The following is a 15238-nucleotide window of genomic DNA, read 5'->3' as shown; positions in this document are numbered from 1 at the left end:
TCATGACTAGATAGACATGGTGAGTTTGTCTTAACTATACAAGTTAGATGTGAGTCACTCAACCGGAGGGATTCCTGTCAGATCGTCCATCCTTTGAGTAAAAGCGTGTACAGGTCGGCCAATCTGGTTTCGTCCGTTAAAGTTAACCTTTTCAAATAACAATCGCGGTCCCGGACAGTGAGTGACCTACATATGCAGGTAAAATCGGAATTTCTCCAGTTATTATTGAAAAAAACAAGCTAACAAACTTCATACAATTACAGATAACAACAATTAAATTATTGATAGCTAGCATTAGAGAAGCAGTCATATATAATATGGCAAGCCGTTTTGACTTTTATTCCTTCACATGATATGAATTCTTGATTAACTAGTATTGATACAATTTTTACTAGTTAAAATGTTAATTCTTGATATCAACAATTCAATTTTCACTAGTTAAAATGCTAATTCTTGATATCAAGAATTAAATTGTTGATATCAATAATTAAATTGTTGTTATCTGTAATTGTATTTTCACTAGTTAAATGTCACCATAGGCTGCCATTCAAAATCAATTGTTGATATCAAGAATTAATTTCTTACTAAGAATTACTGTTGAAATTCCAATTTCATATCAGAAATACAATTCTTACTAGTAAAAATGTTTATTCTTGATATCAAGAACTAAATTGTTGATATCAACAATTTAATTGTCACTAGTGACCATGTTAATTTCTGATATCAAGAATTAAATTGTTGATATCAAGATTTAAATTGTTGATATCAGAAATTACCCTCCCAATTGTTGATTTCAGAAATATATTTTCAGATATCAGAAATGAACATTGTCACTAGTGACAATTAAATTGTTGATATCAAGAATTAAATTGTTGATATCAAGAATAGACATTTTTACTAGTAAGAGTTGTATTTCTGATATGAAATTGGAATTTCATCTAGTAAAAAATGAATTCTTGATATCAAAAATTGATTTTGAATGGCAGCCTATGGTGACATTAAACTAGTGAAAATACAATTACAGATTACAACAATTTAATTATTGATATCAAGAATTAGCATTTTAACTAGTGAAAATGTAATTGTTGATATCAAGAATTCATATCATGTAAAGGAATAAAAGTCAAAACGGCTTGCCATACAGTCAGGGGAATCTTTCTGCCTCCAGCTAAGCTCCGCCCACAGAAAAACGTCACAATGTTTACTAACAGAAAAAGGGTCTATACCGATATAAGTTCAACTTTAACCCTTACGTTGCTGTCTAGTTTGTTTATAAGGGTGATGGCCTTTCCAGTGTGGTATATACACCAGCATGCATCGGTTTCTTTCAGTAGCCATAAAAGCAAAGTTTGTCACTAAATGGTTTGCCAGAACCTCCCCATGTATGGTTAAAATTTGTGTGATCTTGCATGCCTTTCATCCCACCCTGTCATCATTGTGATATAGCTTTCAGTTTCCGCTCTATTTCCTTCGTTACCTTTATGTGAGAGATTCTTCCATGATTTAAGTTCTGCTCCAGCCTAATGTTCGCACACATGCACCTTAAAGAGATAAAGGGATTTTTCTTGGCATGTGCAGGTTTATGTGTTTTATGAGCATTCACGTCAGTCATCTGAAGCGGGATTTCTTTGATCTTCGCTGTCTTGGCACGTGGCGGAGTGAAGCATACATCTCATCCAAAAAGCAGATGAGAAAAGTGTGTCTGAGAGGAGGGGAGACAGAAGAGCAGACATAGAGGCCAAATTAAACTTTTGTCCAATCTCTTCCTACTCTGGATCACCTACAGTTATTTTAAAAGTTAAAGAAATTAAGTTAAAGAAGTTTTTTGTGTCTTTGTACTCCTTGTTTGCCTCACTTTGCAATGTTTTGTGTAGAGTAGACTTTGTTCAGTTTCTGTTTCTAGCACATTGTGGACTTTGGTCAGTTTCTGTTTTTAGAAAATGTCTTAACTGACTAGGGTTGTGTTAGTTTAAGCTGTAACGGCACATTGAATACTTGGACAGCAAGATAGACAGGCCTAATTTATTGGCCCCTGAGGGGAAACTGATGATCTTTTGGTTCCAGGTCGTTGCAGGTCAAACGAGTTTCAGGTACAGCAGTCTGAGCTCCTCATACTCCTGCAAACAATTAAAGCAATTCCAGGAGTTAACAAGAACCAAGCAGACAGTTATATAACTCCTCGTAACCACTTTCTCATGCTTGTAATAGTCTGACCTTTTTAAAAACAAAGCTGCTCGTAATAATCACTCATTTATTCTTCTGAAGAAACTTTCTTGTTTATTTTTAGATTATCTGAAGTTCAGCAGCGACTTCAGTCATTGTCTGGGTGGCTCTGGCTCTAGAGGGATGCGCTCCGTCTCTGAACTGCGGGATTTGATGGACACTTTACAAAAAAAGAAGCAGGCGTTGGAGAACAGTTTGCGAGCCAATGGGGACTCAAGCCCCTCCTACTTTAGCATGACGCAGTCTCCTCCCACCACACCTAATCTGCTGTCACCCATCACCACGTCCTCCCCAATATCCTATCAAGAACAAAGCCGCCGATTGTACAGCTCCGAAAGGCCACCACTTGCGGCCAAAGTGCCAGCGCATTCGTCCAGCAGCATGCCTCCATCTCCTCGCCGTTCCGACCCTCGAGAGCGTGATGCATCACTTCCTTATTCTCGACCCATGACCCGGAACCAATCTCAGGATAGTCTCCTCCTCAATACATCAGACAGTCGTCGTGCTGGGACTTCAGCTTCAGCCCTCTCAATGTGGAACAGTTCATCCACCGGTGTGACCGATTCCCTCCCGCCAACGCCAGTGGGCGGGAGTGGTGCAGCCAGCATGCCTTCTAGTCCTCGTCTGTCTCGTAGATTCCACACCCCAGATGCAGGCCATAATGGAGGACTCGAACCCACTCCACGGCAACGAAAGTACTCTGCTGGGTCACTTACAGGCATGAGCTCACACAGTCGCTCCCTACCACGTCTCTATCGACCTGCCGACACTCATCTCACTCTCCCGCCAAGCTATCGGTCTCCTGATGGTCAGCTTTCTCGCCCAGCTGGCTCCATCCACCAGAATGGTCATTCTGAAGTAGTCTCCATCTCGCTGTCCAATAAACCAATAAACAAACACACCGTAGCCCCGCCAGATGTCACCATGACATCGGGAGAAGCCACCAGCCCCCGCCAGGCTAAGAAGGTGAGTTTGACATCCACCAGCTGCTGCTCGGAACTGGACAGGCAAGCCATGCGTGGTCCCTCACCTGCTCTAGAGATTGGTCTCGGGGAGAGAAGGCAGTCGTTCGGAAAGGCAGGCCTGGGTCCGCCGAGTGGCTTCAGGGAGAGAAAGGGCAGCATCAGCTCTCTCCGTGGAAAGGAGGAGCTTCAAGACTACCATCAGAGACAGAGGGATGAAAGACTGCGGGAACAGGAAGTGGAGAGACTGGTGAGAGACTTTTCACATAAAAGGATAGTTCACCCAGAAATGAAAATTCTGTCATTAATTACTCACCCTCATGACGTTCCAAACCTGTGAGACCTTCGTTCATCTTCAAAACACAAATTAAGATATTTTTAATGAAATCCAAGAGCGTTCTGACCCTGCATAGACAGCAAGGGAGCTACCTCGTTCAAGGCCCAGAAAGGTAGTAGGACATTGTTAAAATAGTCCATGTAACATCAGTGGTTCAACCTTAATTTTATGAAGCTACTTTTTGTGCGCAAAGAAAACTAAAATATCAACTTTATTCAATGATTTTATTCCATTCGTATTCTCGTGAATCATGGTGGACTGACCCAGAAGAGAAAAAATAATTTAATAAAGTTGTTTTTTTAGTTTTCTTAGCGCAAAAAAATTATTGTCGAAGCTTCATAAAATTAGGGTTAAACCACTGATGTCACATGGACTATTTACTGTATAACTTACTACGTTTCTGGGCCTTGAATGTGGTAATTCCATTGCTGTCTATGCAGGAAGCTCAGAAAACTTTCGGATTTCATCAAAAAATCTTGTGTCTGAGGGTCTGACGGGATTGGAACGACATGAGGGTAAGTAATTAATAACAGAATTGTCATTTTTAGGTCAACTATCTCTTTAATGTTGTTGATGTATTGCTTTAAAGTCAGCATGAAAATGTAATTAAGTAGTGGCTGTCATATCTTTCATAATCGAATCAATTCCTAACAACTCAGATACCACCCAACTTTTTTCACATCAAATCTCCAAGTTAACTCACAAATGTCACATTTGATAAGTAAAATGGGTTTTAAATTCTGTTTCATGTTTAACGCAAAATATGCATATCATTATAGAAGTACTCAAACAGCTGCATGTCCAATCATCGGTTTCATTTTTATTATAATTATAATTTAGAAGCATATCATTCTTCTTAAGACCTCAATATAAAGATCAAATGGCTTTGAAGACTGATTTTATCTAGAATATATAACATTCCTATAACAACCCTGTTTTCTTTTCTCATTGTGAAGGGGGTCTCACATTAAAAGCTGATATCTCAACTTTGAAAAATTTCTTTGCAATATGGGATGTTGTGGGAGCTCAGATATGGAGGACCCCACCTGCAGCCTAATTAATCTTCTTGCCAAACTTGCCCTCTGGCATTCCTCTCGGTTATAACAAACACACCATGTGCAGGAAGGCCCCTCTGGTTCTCTGTAGTGGATGCGGTGGAAGACTCAAGCAGAGGTGTGGCTGCATAAACCTCTTATTAATAGACAGCTCGACAGCCCAGAACCACATCCACATTCATTGAATCCGGCCTCTCGAATACACTCTCTCTGGGAGGCCGCCCACAGCTGCAGATGATCCTGGCAAATTGCCCATGCTAACATGCCCCATTCTTGCTTCTCAGCTGTTCTCAATGGGGTTCAAATGAAAAGCAACAGAGTTTTTGTACACTGTGGTTAAGGGAGGCCACCTGTGGCACTGCCCTGCTGGGCAGAGGCCAAACCATCATCGTAGGCCGCCCACTCATTAGTTAGCACCACAACTACAGGCTGGTGATCTTTACAAGGCCAGAACTGAGTGAAAACAAGGACGCTACAGGTGGAGAATCGAAACAACACATGGACTTTCACACGGTTTCTTTGAAAAACATACTCTCTCAGAGGAATGTAATATTACAGACTTTAGCCATGGTTGTACATGTCCAAAAACACAGTCATTTTATGATGGCACAGTTGCATAGCATGTGCTGTTTTGTTTTTTCTGTTTCAGAGCCCAATGAGGTCCAAAATATTGGGAGAAAACTATCCAATAGCATTTCCAAATGACAGCAGCATTGGAAAAATCAATGTAAAAAAGTTAATGAGATCTATGTATATATTTACTGGTAATCGTATCGCTCACAAAGATATGAATGGCTTTGCCAAAGACTCTGTATGGTTGTCAGTGGACAGAGATGCTTTTTGTCTGCTTTTTTCCCCATGCAAGATCCTGTTCCAGTTCCCAATTAAATTTGCACACTGCAAAAAATGATTTTTTTTTTCTTGTTTCCAGCCAAAATATCTAAAAATTCTTAAATCAAGATTTTCTAGACAAGTAAAAATTATTGTCTTGTTTTCAGAAAAAAAAAAGTCAAAGTTTTTGCTTAGAACAAGCAAAATAATCTGCCAATGGGTTAAGTAAAATAATCTTATTTCAACAGAAAACAAGATTATTTCGTTTACCCCATTGCCAGATTATTTTATTATGCTTGTTTCAAGCAAAAACTCACTTAATTTTGACTTGTTTTTTCTGAAAACAAGACAATAACTTTTAAATCCTTCTTGATTTAAGAATTTTTAGATATTTTGGCTGGAAACAAGACAAAAATCTTAGTAAGAAAAGCATTTTTTGCAGTGCATTTGCTTGTTCTAGCTAGAACTTTTCATTACCTGTTAGAGCTATGCCAATCGTCTAAGTTGTTAGCTTGCTAACCAAAGGTGAAAACATAAGGATGTCAGATGTCGTGTCTTCTGTTCTAATAAAGTGTTTTTATCGTTTTAAAAGTGTTCTAACTATTGAAACATTTTTGTAAATTGAAATAAAATTCAATTATTAGATAAACTTAGTTGCTAAGGCAACATTTCCAAATGTTCAAAAAGTACAAAAATTTAACAGAAATAAAATTACATTTAAACTATTCAGAATAAGAGAAATTATAAAAATTACGCACATAACAAAATGACTAAAATTGAAAAATGACTAAAATTAATTTAAATTAAAAAAATAATAATTAGGTGTATTAATTTAATAAAAAATAATACAAATCTGAAAAATAAAAGTTAGATCAAAATGTTAATAATAACTATATTTATTTATTGATTTATTTATAACATTTTATTTGACATGGACATCACAATAACATTGGATGAACCATATGCATTTGATATAAATAGCACTGGTTATATAATGTGAAAAGTGATTTAAATAACATGTTTATTTCATTAAGAATAAATACTCTGCAAAGCAATATCCTATCATTTGACAGAACAGTTCTATCACTACTACAGAGTTTATGTAAACTGATTAGGATTATGGGAGAGGATCCCGTGAAGTTTTGCCCTTTGCTCTTGCATTGGGGCTGTTAGCGTATCATGAATAAAAGCGGAAGGATTGAATCACGCTGCTCCTATTTGTATATCCTTTCTCGTCCAGTGCCAGCAGTGTTTTTATTGGGTCTAGTTTCTCTCTCTGCCAAGTTTATCTGAGAGCGCTCTCTCTCACACATTTGCAATCTCCCTTCCCACCGACTCATCAACCTCCCATCTGAGGGTTTGTGTTTCTGACACCGGCTTGGTTCGTTCATGTCTCTATGTAATTTGTACTTGCTGTCCTAAGGAACGTAACTAAACCTGTCATCGTTTTGATGAGGGCATGATCTCTTCCTGTGAGGTGGAGGTCACCATGTGTCCTCTGACCTCTGGATTCGTTGATATGGTGAGTAGAGCATTCTGAAGAATAGGGCCATGTGAATGCATGAAAATGCTGGGCTTGTTTTGCGGACCAGGTTTCAATTTACAAGGAAATATCTTCTTTATGGATTTAATAACTGTTAGCATGCAGGGTTGTTCATTCGCAGCTATATGAACCAGTGAGATCATTTTTCTTGGCTCTGGAAATGCTCGCCTGAACTTGCTGTTTGCACATCCATATCAGTCGATAAATGCAGGGATTTTTTTCAAGCCAAGTACACTCCTTCATGAGCCAGGGTTGTTTTTAGATGTATATGCCTGGTTGTCTTCGTCTGGTCTTTCTCTGATCGCAGTTTAGGGCTGTCAAGAGTGCTTTTGGAATCCAAGATGTTTGTATATTGGACCTTTTTGGAGAAATAGCAGTAATGTTCTTCTTTAAGCTACCCATGGGCTATTAGTGTAAAATATCTGCACTGCATTTTCTCCAAATAACAAACATGTTCAGAACTACTGCAGGTAGATATGTTTGCATTTCAAAGGTGAGACGGGTTTCCAAATGTATCATATCCTCCAGCCGTCTGATTGTAAGTTTTGATGCTGCAAGTGTCTGAATATTCCTTTTTTTCATACTGTCTCTGTCTGATCCATAGGAACGTCAGCGTCTGGAGACTATCCTTAATCTGTGTTCCGGATTGGGCCATGCAGAGCAGGACAAAACTGGCTTGGCCGTTGCAGACTTGCAGAAGATCAACAAGGAGCTGGAGAAATTACAGTTGTCAGATGATGAGTCTACGTTCTCAGACTCTGCAAGTCTGTCAGCCAGCATTTCTGCTGAAAACGACTATGGGCTTAAAACCTGGGAGACTCAGGCCAGCGAGGAGAGACAGGTACGGCAACGCAAGAATAGTGGACATAGAGAATTCAGGGCGGAGACAACAGCTGTCCTTGGCTCCGCTCCCACCCCTTGTCCTCGGCTGACACGGATAAACAAGGTAATTGGTAAAGCTTCTCTTAAGCCACTTAAGCTACTCTTAGAAGTGTATGAATGAGAGAACTGACTTCATGCATCTAAAAATCACCATAGGACCGTTTCGTTAACAATCATTGCCTTTGCATTGCATCAAAACATTTTAATTTTCCAAATACTTTTTTGGGCTACTGATTATATTTAAGATACTGTAATATTAAATAAAAATTGCTAAAATGTACTCTACTTAAAATATTTGATTAAAAATATAAATTATATTATGCTGGAATGGTAATATACTCTTTTAAACTATTAATAAAAAATTACTTTATATAGTATTATATTATGATTTTAATAAGTTTAATTTAATAAATAGTTGTAAAATAAATAAGTGTATTATATTTTCAGGAATGCAATTTTTTCAGGAATTATAATTATTTTTAATTGAATAAATATTTAAAAAATAGTATATTGTTTCTTCCATGTTTTCATTATTATATTATATATTGTATTATATTATATTATATTATAAATGTCTGTAATAGTAATTTCTCGTTTTAAACTATTTAATTTAAAAATAATACATTTTTAAATTGAATAAATAATTTAAAGAGTATATTTCTTTGTCAGCATTTTTTATATTATAAATACATGAAATGGTAATATACTCCTTTTTAACTGTTAAATTACAATTTAATTAGGCTAATATTTTCATTTGTAAAATTCAATAAATTGTTTAAAAAGAGTATATTTCCATGTCAGCGTTTTATTATATTATAGTTTATTATAGTATATTATAATATAGTTGATTGTCTGCGCTTGTCAGATGACCTTCAGCTATTCTTTAATTGCTTTCCATTATGGCTTCATGCATGAAGTGTTTTCTGCATGCAGTGTGTTTTAATCTTATGTAACTGAATCATATGTAAAGCTAGTCCTATTCCATACTGCTAATTCCTGTGACCTTTTGGAGAGGTTATAACAGTTTCCCACCCTTCCTTGGTATGCACACAACCTCACGCACACTTTAATCCAAGAAGGAATGTGCGGGTGTCTTCCCTTCAACTCCTGTATGGGCTAATCTAATTAGTCTACTGCGCAGGAGTAGCAGTCATGCGTTGGTTCTGTTATTTATCCATCTAAAGGTATACGCAATAGAACATAAAATGGCCTTGGAAACCAGTTTATAGAAACCATAAATCTGTATTGGCCCTCTTTCTCTCTTATCGCCCCCACAGAAACAGCTGAAGCAGTTTAGAGTTGTGCCCTCCATAGAATAAACTGTGATGAGCAGATATAAACATCACTGTCCAAATATAGCAGGGTTATGCGCATTGTGTTTGGTCGATCTTTGCCTCACACAGTGGAAGAATGGCAGTCTTCTCACCCATATGTGCTGTCCTAATCATACATGCACGAACATATGGAATCTTCCAGGTCAAAGGTCAACTTTTTGCTTATAAAACTCAAAATAAGCAGATCACCTTCAACGGATATTTAAAACCTAGAAAAATAATTGGTTTAGGAAATGGAGTGTGTAACGCCGCCCCTCTGTTCCTCGAAGTTTCCGTTGAACCTATTCGTCATTGTTGTTGTTCATTCAGTGAATCCTGTTTCTCAGAGCTAAAGATCCAAGCCGCTGCCAGAAGGGGGCATGTCCATGCTATAGATGGCTTGCATTAAAGGGCTTTACACTACTTGCATTGACATCTAGGCCAGTTCTAAATGTAGCATTAGGAATCAATTCAAAACCCAGTATTAATGTACTAATAAATACCCAGTACTAATAAATTAAGCTTGGAAGGTTAAACAGTCACTAATAGCAGCTGAAAAATATGGGGTCAAAATGCACGGTAGCTCTGTATCAAAGCCTAGTGAGCTGCCCTGCTTTTTGCTGTCTACCTAGGGAGCTAACTTCTAAGTAAGCATCCTAAACAATACAAAACCTAATAAGAGACTGTTTGCTGCAATATTATTTATATACTGTTATATTATTTATTAATATTTGTAATTTTATTTTTATATTTTATATTTATTTTAAGCTTTTATGTGCTTTTTTATTATTATTATTATTATTATTGTTTATAAAAAAATATATATATATTTTTAAAGTAATTTTTAAATTATTTTAGTAAAGTTTAAGTGAAGTGATGTGTAATTGAATTTTATTTATTTGTTTATGTATTTTTTTTTTTTATTAACATTTGGAGTTTTTATTGTTACTTTAATATTAATTGTATAGTATTTATTAATATTTTAAAATTAGCTTTTATAATAAAAATTTTATTTTTTCAATTTCAATTTTAGTTTGTTTTATTAATTTTATGTGCTCCTGTCATCGTTATTTTCAAATATTTGTATTCTATTTAAATTTATTTCTATTTTATTTTAAGTAATTTTAGTGCTTCAAGTTTAAGGTATTCATCTAATATTTTTTTAAAAATTAATGTTAACTTTATTTGAATTTCTATTTGAATAATTGAAATTATTATAATTTTTTTATTTTTTTGCACCGTTTTATTAGGATAGGACAGTATTTAGATAGGAAGCAAAGTGGGAGAGAGAGGGGGCAGTGTCGTGAAAGGTCCGTGAGCCGGGACTCAAACTTGGGACGCCCAAAGCGCAACGGCATTATATGTTGGCACACTACCCACAAAGCTATTGGCACTGCCGCTGGCTCAATCATTTTGATTTTAAACTGACCTAATGTCTTTTATGTATTTCACTGTGTGGTTGCTTACATTATCGTGTCTTCAGCAGGGGCCTGAGGACGACACACAGCTGAAGCTGGACGTGAGACGTATAGAGGAGGAGAGGATCCAGGTCCTGAACAATATGGAAGAGTTAGAGCTGAAGATCAAAGACCTGGACAACCAGATGGAGGAGTCCATCAGAGAGGTACAGTAGACACATCTACAGGTCAGGGAGGAAGTGGGAGAGATGGTGGGAGTAGTGAAGGGAGAGTGTCTATGTGGGAGAGTTGTGCATGTGGCGAAGTAATCAGGAGCTGTGATGAGGACCACAGCTAGACAAGGAGGTCTGACTTGCCAAGACTAAATCTGTATTAGTTTCTCTCACTTATTTTCTCTGTTTTTCTGTTTAAACGATGCACTTCATTCCTGATTCATTTTCAATATTTTAATGCATCTCCACTGCAATACACTTTTCCTTCCTGTCATCCTGATTTCTCATATTTGTTATTTTCTTTCCATAACACTCTACTGAGGTTAGGATGACTAGGTACATTTAGAACATGAATAAAGAACATTTAAAAAATCGAAAGAATCTTATTTTCACTATAAAGAACCTTTTGTGGAATGGAAAGGTTCCGTGGAATTTAAAGGTTCTTCAAGGATCCATAGATGGCTGTAAAGAATATTTTTAAGAGTTAAGATGACATTTTTCTATCTTGCCTACTTTATGGTGTCTTGATCCTTACAAATTGCTTCTGTTCCATTGTTTTTCACTCTGTCAAGTTAGTTTTGAACATAAGAACGTATCCTATTTCTATGCCCACTTAGACACTGCAAAATTGTTCATAAAGTCCAAAGCACAAGAGAAAGCTATTGCTAAGTTGGCCTTAAAGCAGAAATTCCCATCTCTTGATTAATGTTACGTAGGTAGGTTAGTCTTGCACCAGCAGTTCCTACTAAGTCAGCTGTTCCATTAGAGCCCCCATTCAGTAAACCCAGAATGTCAGTGTTGTGCTCTAGTTTTATAAGGTTGGGCTTTTATGGGTTTAGAACGTGGGCCTCTTTTTGTTACTGTAAGTGACAGTGAACTTTAGATTGAGTAAAAAATGAAGTACGTTTGTTTAGTTGGAAGTGGAGCGTGCTCTGTTGGAAGGCGAGCAGGATTCGGAGACGGCTCAGCTACAGAAGGAGAAAGACGCTCTGGAGCAACTTAAAGAGAAGATGGCTGACATCGAGAAAAAAGTGCAGACGGAAAAATCCCAGGTATGTGCCATGATAAAGTCTGTATATCAGCAGGAGTACTTAACCGTACCTGGTGACGCTACTAACCTAACTCAAATGTGCTCTCCTAAACTGTCCGTTCTTTTGGTGTGTACAGTAGTCAGATTCATTTTTAAGGATTTAGTTCATTCATACCGTTCATATCAAAAGTGTACAATTTATTTATACTACTGTTCAAAAGTCGGGGACAGTAAGATTTTTTTTTTTTTTTCCTTTTTAAAGAAATTAATGCTTTTATTCAGCAAGGATGCATTTTATTGATCAAAAGTGATAGAAATCTTTTGTAACATTATAAATGTCTTCACTATTTTAAATAAATTCTTTTGACCTGTCTTAATCAAAGAATTCTGAATAAAAGGTATTACCCTTTGCAGAAAAAAAGAAGTACGACTGTTTTCAATACCGGTAATAATAAGAAATGCTTCTTGAGCAGCAAATCAGCATATTAGAATGATTTCTAAAGGATCATGTGACAGTGAAGACTGGAGTAATAATGCTGAAAATTCAGTTTGCCATCACAGGAATAAATCAATTTAAAATGTGCTAAAATGGAAAATGTTTAAATGGTAATAATATTTTACAACATTACTGTTTTACTGTATTTTTGACCAAATAAATGCAGTCATATTGTGCATAAGCAAAGACTATAGAATACCCAAGACATGTCACTCACATAGTTTTGAATGGGGAAAATTGCAATAATAATGGCTCGTTTATAGTGGATTTTATTGATTTAGACTCACCGTTCTAGGACACGGCATCACAATAAGGTGAGGGGTGTAACATTTCCGTCACACGCTTGAGGTATTCGGCCAATCACAACGCACTGGATAGCTGGCCAATCAGAGCACGCCTCGCTTCTCAGAATGATGAGCTTTGTATAAGTCGATGCGTTTCAGAAAGGCGGAGCATAGAGGAGCAACAATAATGTACAGTATGTGGAAAATAATGTTTTTTGAACCTCAAACCGCATAAACACATTGCATTACACCAAATACACAAAATAATGTTCTTTTTAGCAACATCATATGACCCCTTTAAAGAAAATCATGTGACCCCAAACTTCAATGTACCAGAATTACTTAAGGTCCAATATGTAGAAGTCATTGTAAGGTATTTTGTAGCAAATTGCTGTTGTTTATCATTGGTTTTGAATCTGTTATCGAATTTTGCATGTTTCATTTTTATTGTAGATTTGTTACCCTAATTGAGATTATTGTTGGGTTTTGTGCCAGATAAATGCGGTTTAGTTGCATTATCAGATGGAAATGGATTTAAAGGGATAGTTCACCCAAAAATAAAATTCAGTCATTAATTACTCACCCTCATGTCGTTCCAGACCCGTAAGGCTTTCATTCATCTTCGGAACACAAATTAAGATATTTTCGATGAAATCCGAGAGCTCTCTGACACTGCATAGACAGCAATGGAACTGAAACGTTTAAGGCCCAGAAAGGTAGTAAGGACATTGTTAAAATAGTCCATGTGACATCAGTGGTTCAACCACAATTTTACACGGAAGAGAAGACATTGTTAAAGTCATTATTTGTGTTTTCTTTGTGCACAAAAAGTTTTCTCGTAGCTTCATAAAATTATGGTTGAACCACTGATGTCATATGGACTATTTTAACAATGTCCTTACTACCTTTCTGGGCCATGAACGTGCCGGTTCTGTTGCTGTCTATGGAGGGTCAGAAAGCTCTTTAGTTATGCTAAGCTATGGTTTCAAAGTATCTTTGCCAGCATCTTTGTATACAGAATGTTAAGTTTACAATACATATTATTACTTTTGAAAAATGAATTCTAGAGCCTTGGATTCAATTGCATTTCACACACACACACACACACACACTTCCTGGCAGCCTCTCAGTCCATGTCACAGTTGGTAATCCCGGCTCTGCTCTAAATACATCTCTGCTAAACTGAGTGACACCCCACACTGTGTTGATGCAGGGGGTTTCTAAGCCAGGAGCTGGTGGAAATCCTGGCACCTGCATCTCAAGTTCAGCCTGACTTCCGGCTCATTCATTCATTTAGCCTGGCAGCTGTGGAGACACCTGAGATACAAACCCTTTAGCTGACGGTCCATTTCTGACGCACTAACTCTTAAAGAGAACAGTTGATTTGTTCACTTATTAAATTTAATTGAAATTAGGATGCTGCCTATGTAGAACAAGAAAGCTTGCTAGGTTTTCGGACCAAACTCTCAAGTGAATGCGATATTAAAGTTTTGTTGCTTGACAACCATAATTCATCTGCGGTTGCATATTACTTGACGCAAGAATTGCTTTATGATTATTATTAGTAGGAATTTAGTTATTGAACATTGGTGTCTGTTATCAAATTGCTGTTGCCACCACTTGAGGCCATTCTTTGCAGTGTTGTTAACATGCAAAGTGGCCACTTGTTAATTTCAGTTCAGTTCGAACTGATTGCGGAGGTATTTTTCAGTTTAAGTGTTGATAACGTCAGCTGTCATTTTCCTGCATTTTCATGTTCTTCATTTAATTAAACACCTCCACATCCATCAAGCCTCACTTGTGCTGTTACTGACTGTGTAGTAACTAACCCTGCCCACCCCACCTGCCCCGGCACTAACCCTTCTCTCCTCTCTCCCTGCATCCTATGCACGTATGTGCAGGACAAAGCCAAGCTAGATGCGGAGCGTGTAAATTTAGAGCGACTGGCGCATCTGCTTGCAGAGCAGAAGACTCAGTTGGACTCCTGCCCCGAAGCCTTGAAAGAGCAACTTCAGCTGCAGCTCTGCAGGGTCAGTACTCACACAGCCTTCATCCGCCTCTTCCTCATAACCAGGTCCTTGTCCTCTTCATCCCTAGTGCTTGCATCTGTCTCACCTCCATGAAAGACATTTCAGTTGGCTTTCTTCTTTTATATCGCATGCGCTTCTTGTATGTCTGTAATGTACTGTATAATGTTTTTGAATAATAATTAAAAAAAAAAAATTATATAATCAAAATATTTTTCCTGTCACCAATGGGTCATATTTGATTCTCCAAAATCAAAAGTTTATATTAGCATATATAAATTATTTTTTATTTTTTTATTTTACAATATTGAAAAATTGTCAGGGATGGGTGCTCCAATTGTTATGAAAATAATTTCACAATGCAAAAAATCTACAAATATAATTTTTTATTTCTTTGCCCCATGTTTCAGTCATAAGTTTCATGAGATTTATGCTGGTACACAATCCCTGATATTGACCACATGAGATGTTAATTAAGTTATAGGAAGGAACGAGATTATTTAAAGCTGGCAGGCCTTGAAAGAAAGTGTGGAGTACAGTAGCTGTTTCGGTGATGACGTGGAATGGCTGCAGAGTTTCTTTGTTGCAGAAGGTCATGTTATGTGAATGTTGATGTGATTGATCT

At 37.0% G+C, this 15238-nt stretch overlaps 1 protein-coding gene across 9 annotated transcripts in view; it reads left to right on the top strand.

Moving 5' to 3' along the window:
- phldb2b (pleckstrin homology-like domain, family B, member 2b) overlaps window positions 1–15238 on the top strand; it is a 49047-nt gene that overhangs the window by 19937 nt on the left and 13872 nt on the right. For 3 of the 9 annotated variants that reach the window (XM_079406966.1, XM_079406969.1, XM_079406972.1), the window contains 4 exons: window positions 2288–3435; window positions 7556–7897; window positions 10630–10770; window positions 11691–11828. In XM_079406966.1, the coding sequence (XP_079263092.1) occupies window positions 2288–3435; window positions 7556–7897; window positions 10630–10770; window positions 11691–11828 (1769 nt within the window). Of the gene's footprint in view, window positions 1–2287; window positions 3436–7555; window positions 7898–10629; window positions 10771–11690; window positions 11829–14487; window positions 14617–15238 lie in introns of all 9 variants that reach the window. The other 6 variants (XM_079406968.1, XM_079406970.1, XM_079406971.1 and 3 more) reach the window with 3 other exon arrangements.

This window comes from Barbus barbus (assembly GCF_936440315.1).
Source record: "Barbus barbus genome assembly, chromosome: 44".
Classification (NCBI taxonomy): domain Eukaryota; kingdom Metazoa; phylum Chordata; class Actinopteri; order Cypriniformes; family Cyprinidae; genus Barbus; species Barbus barbus.
This window is presented reverse-complemented; position numbering and strand designations above follow the sequence as displayed.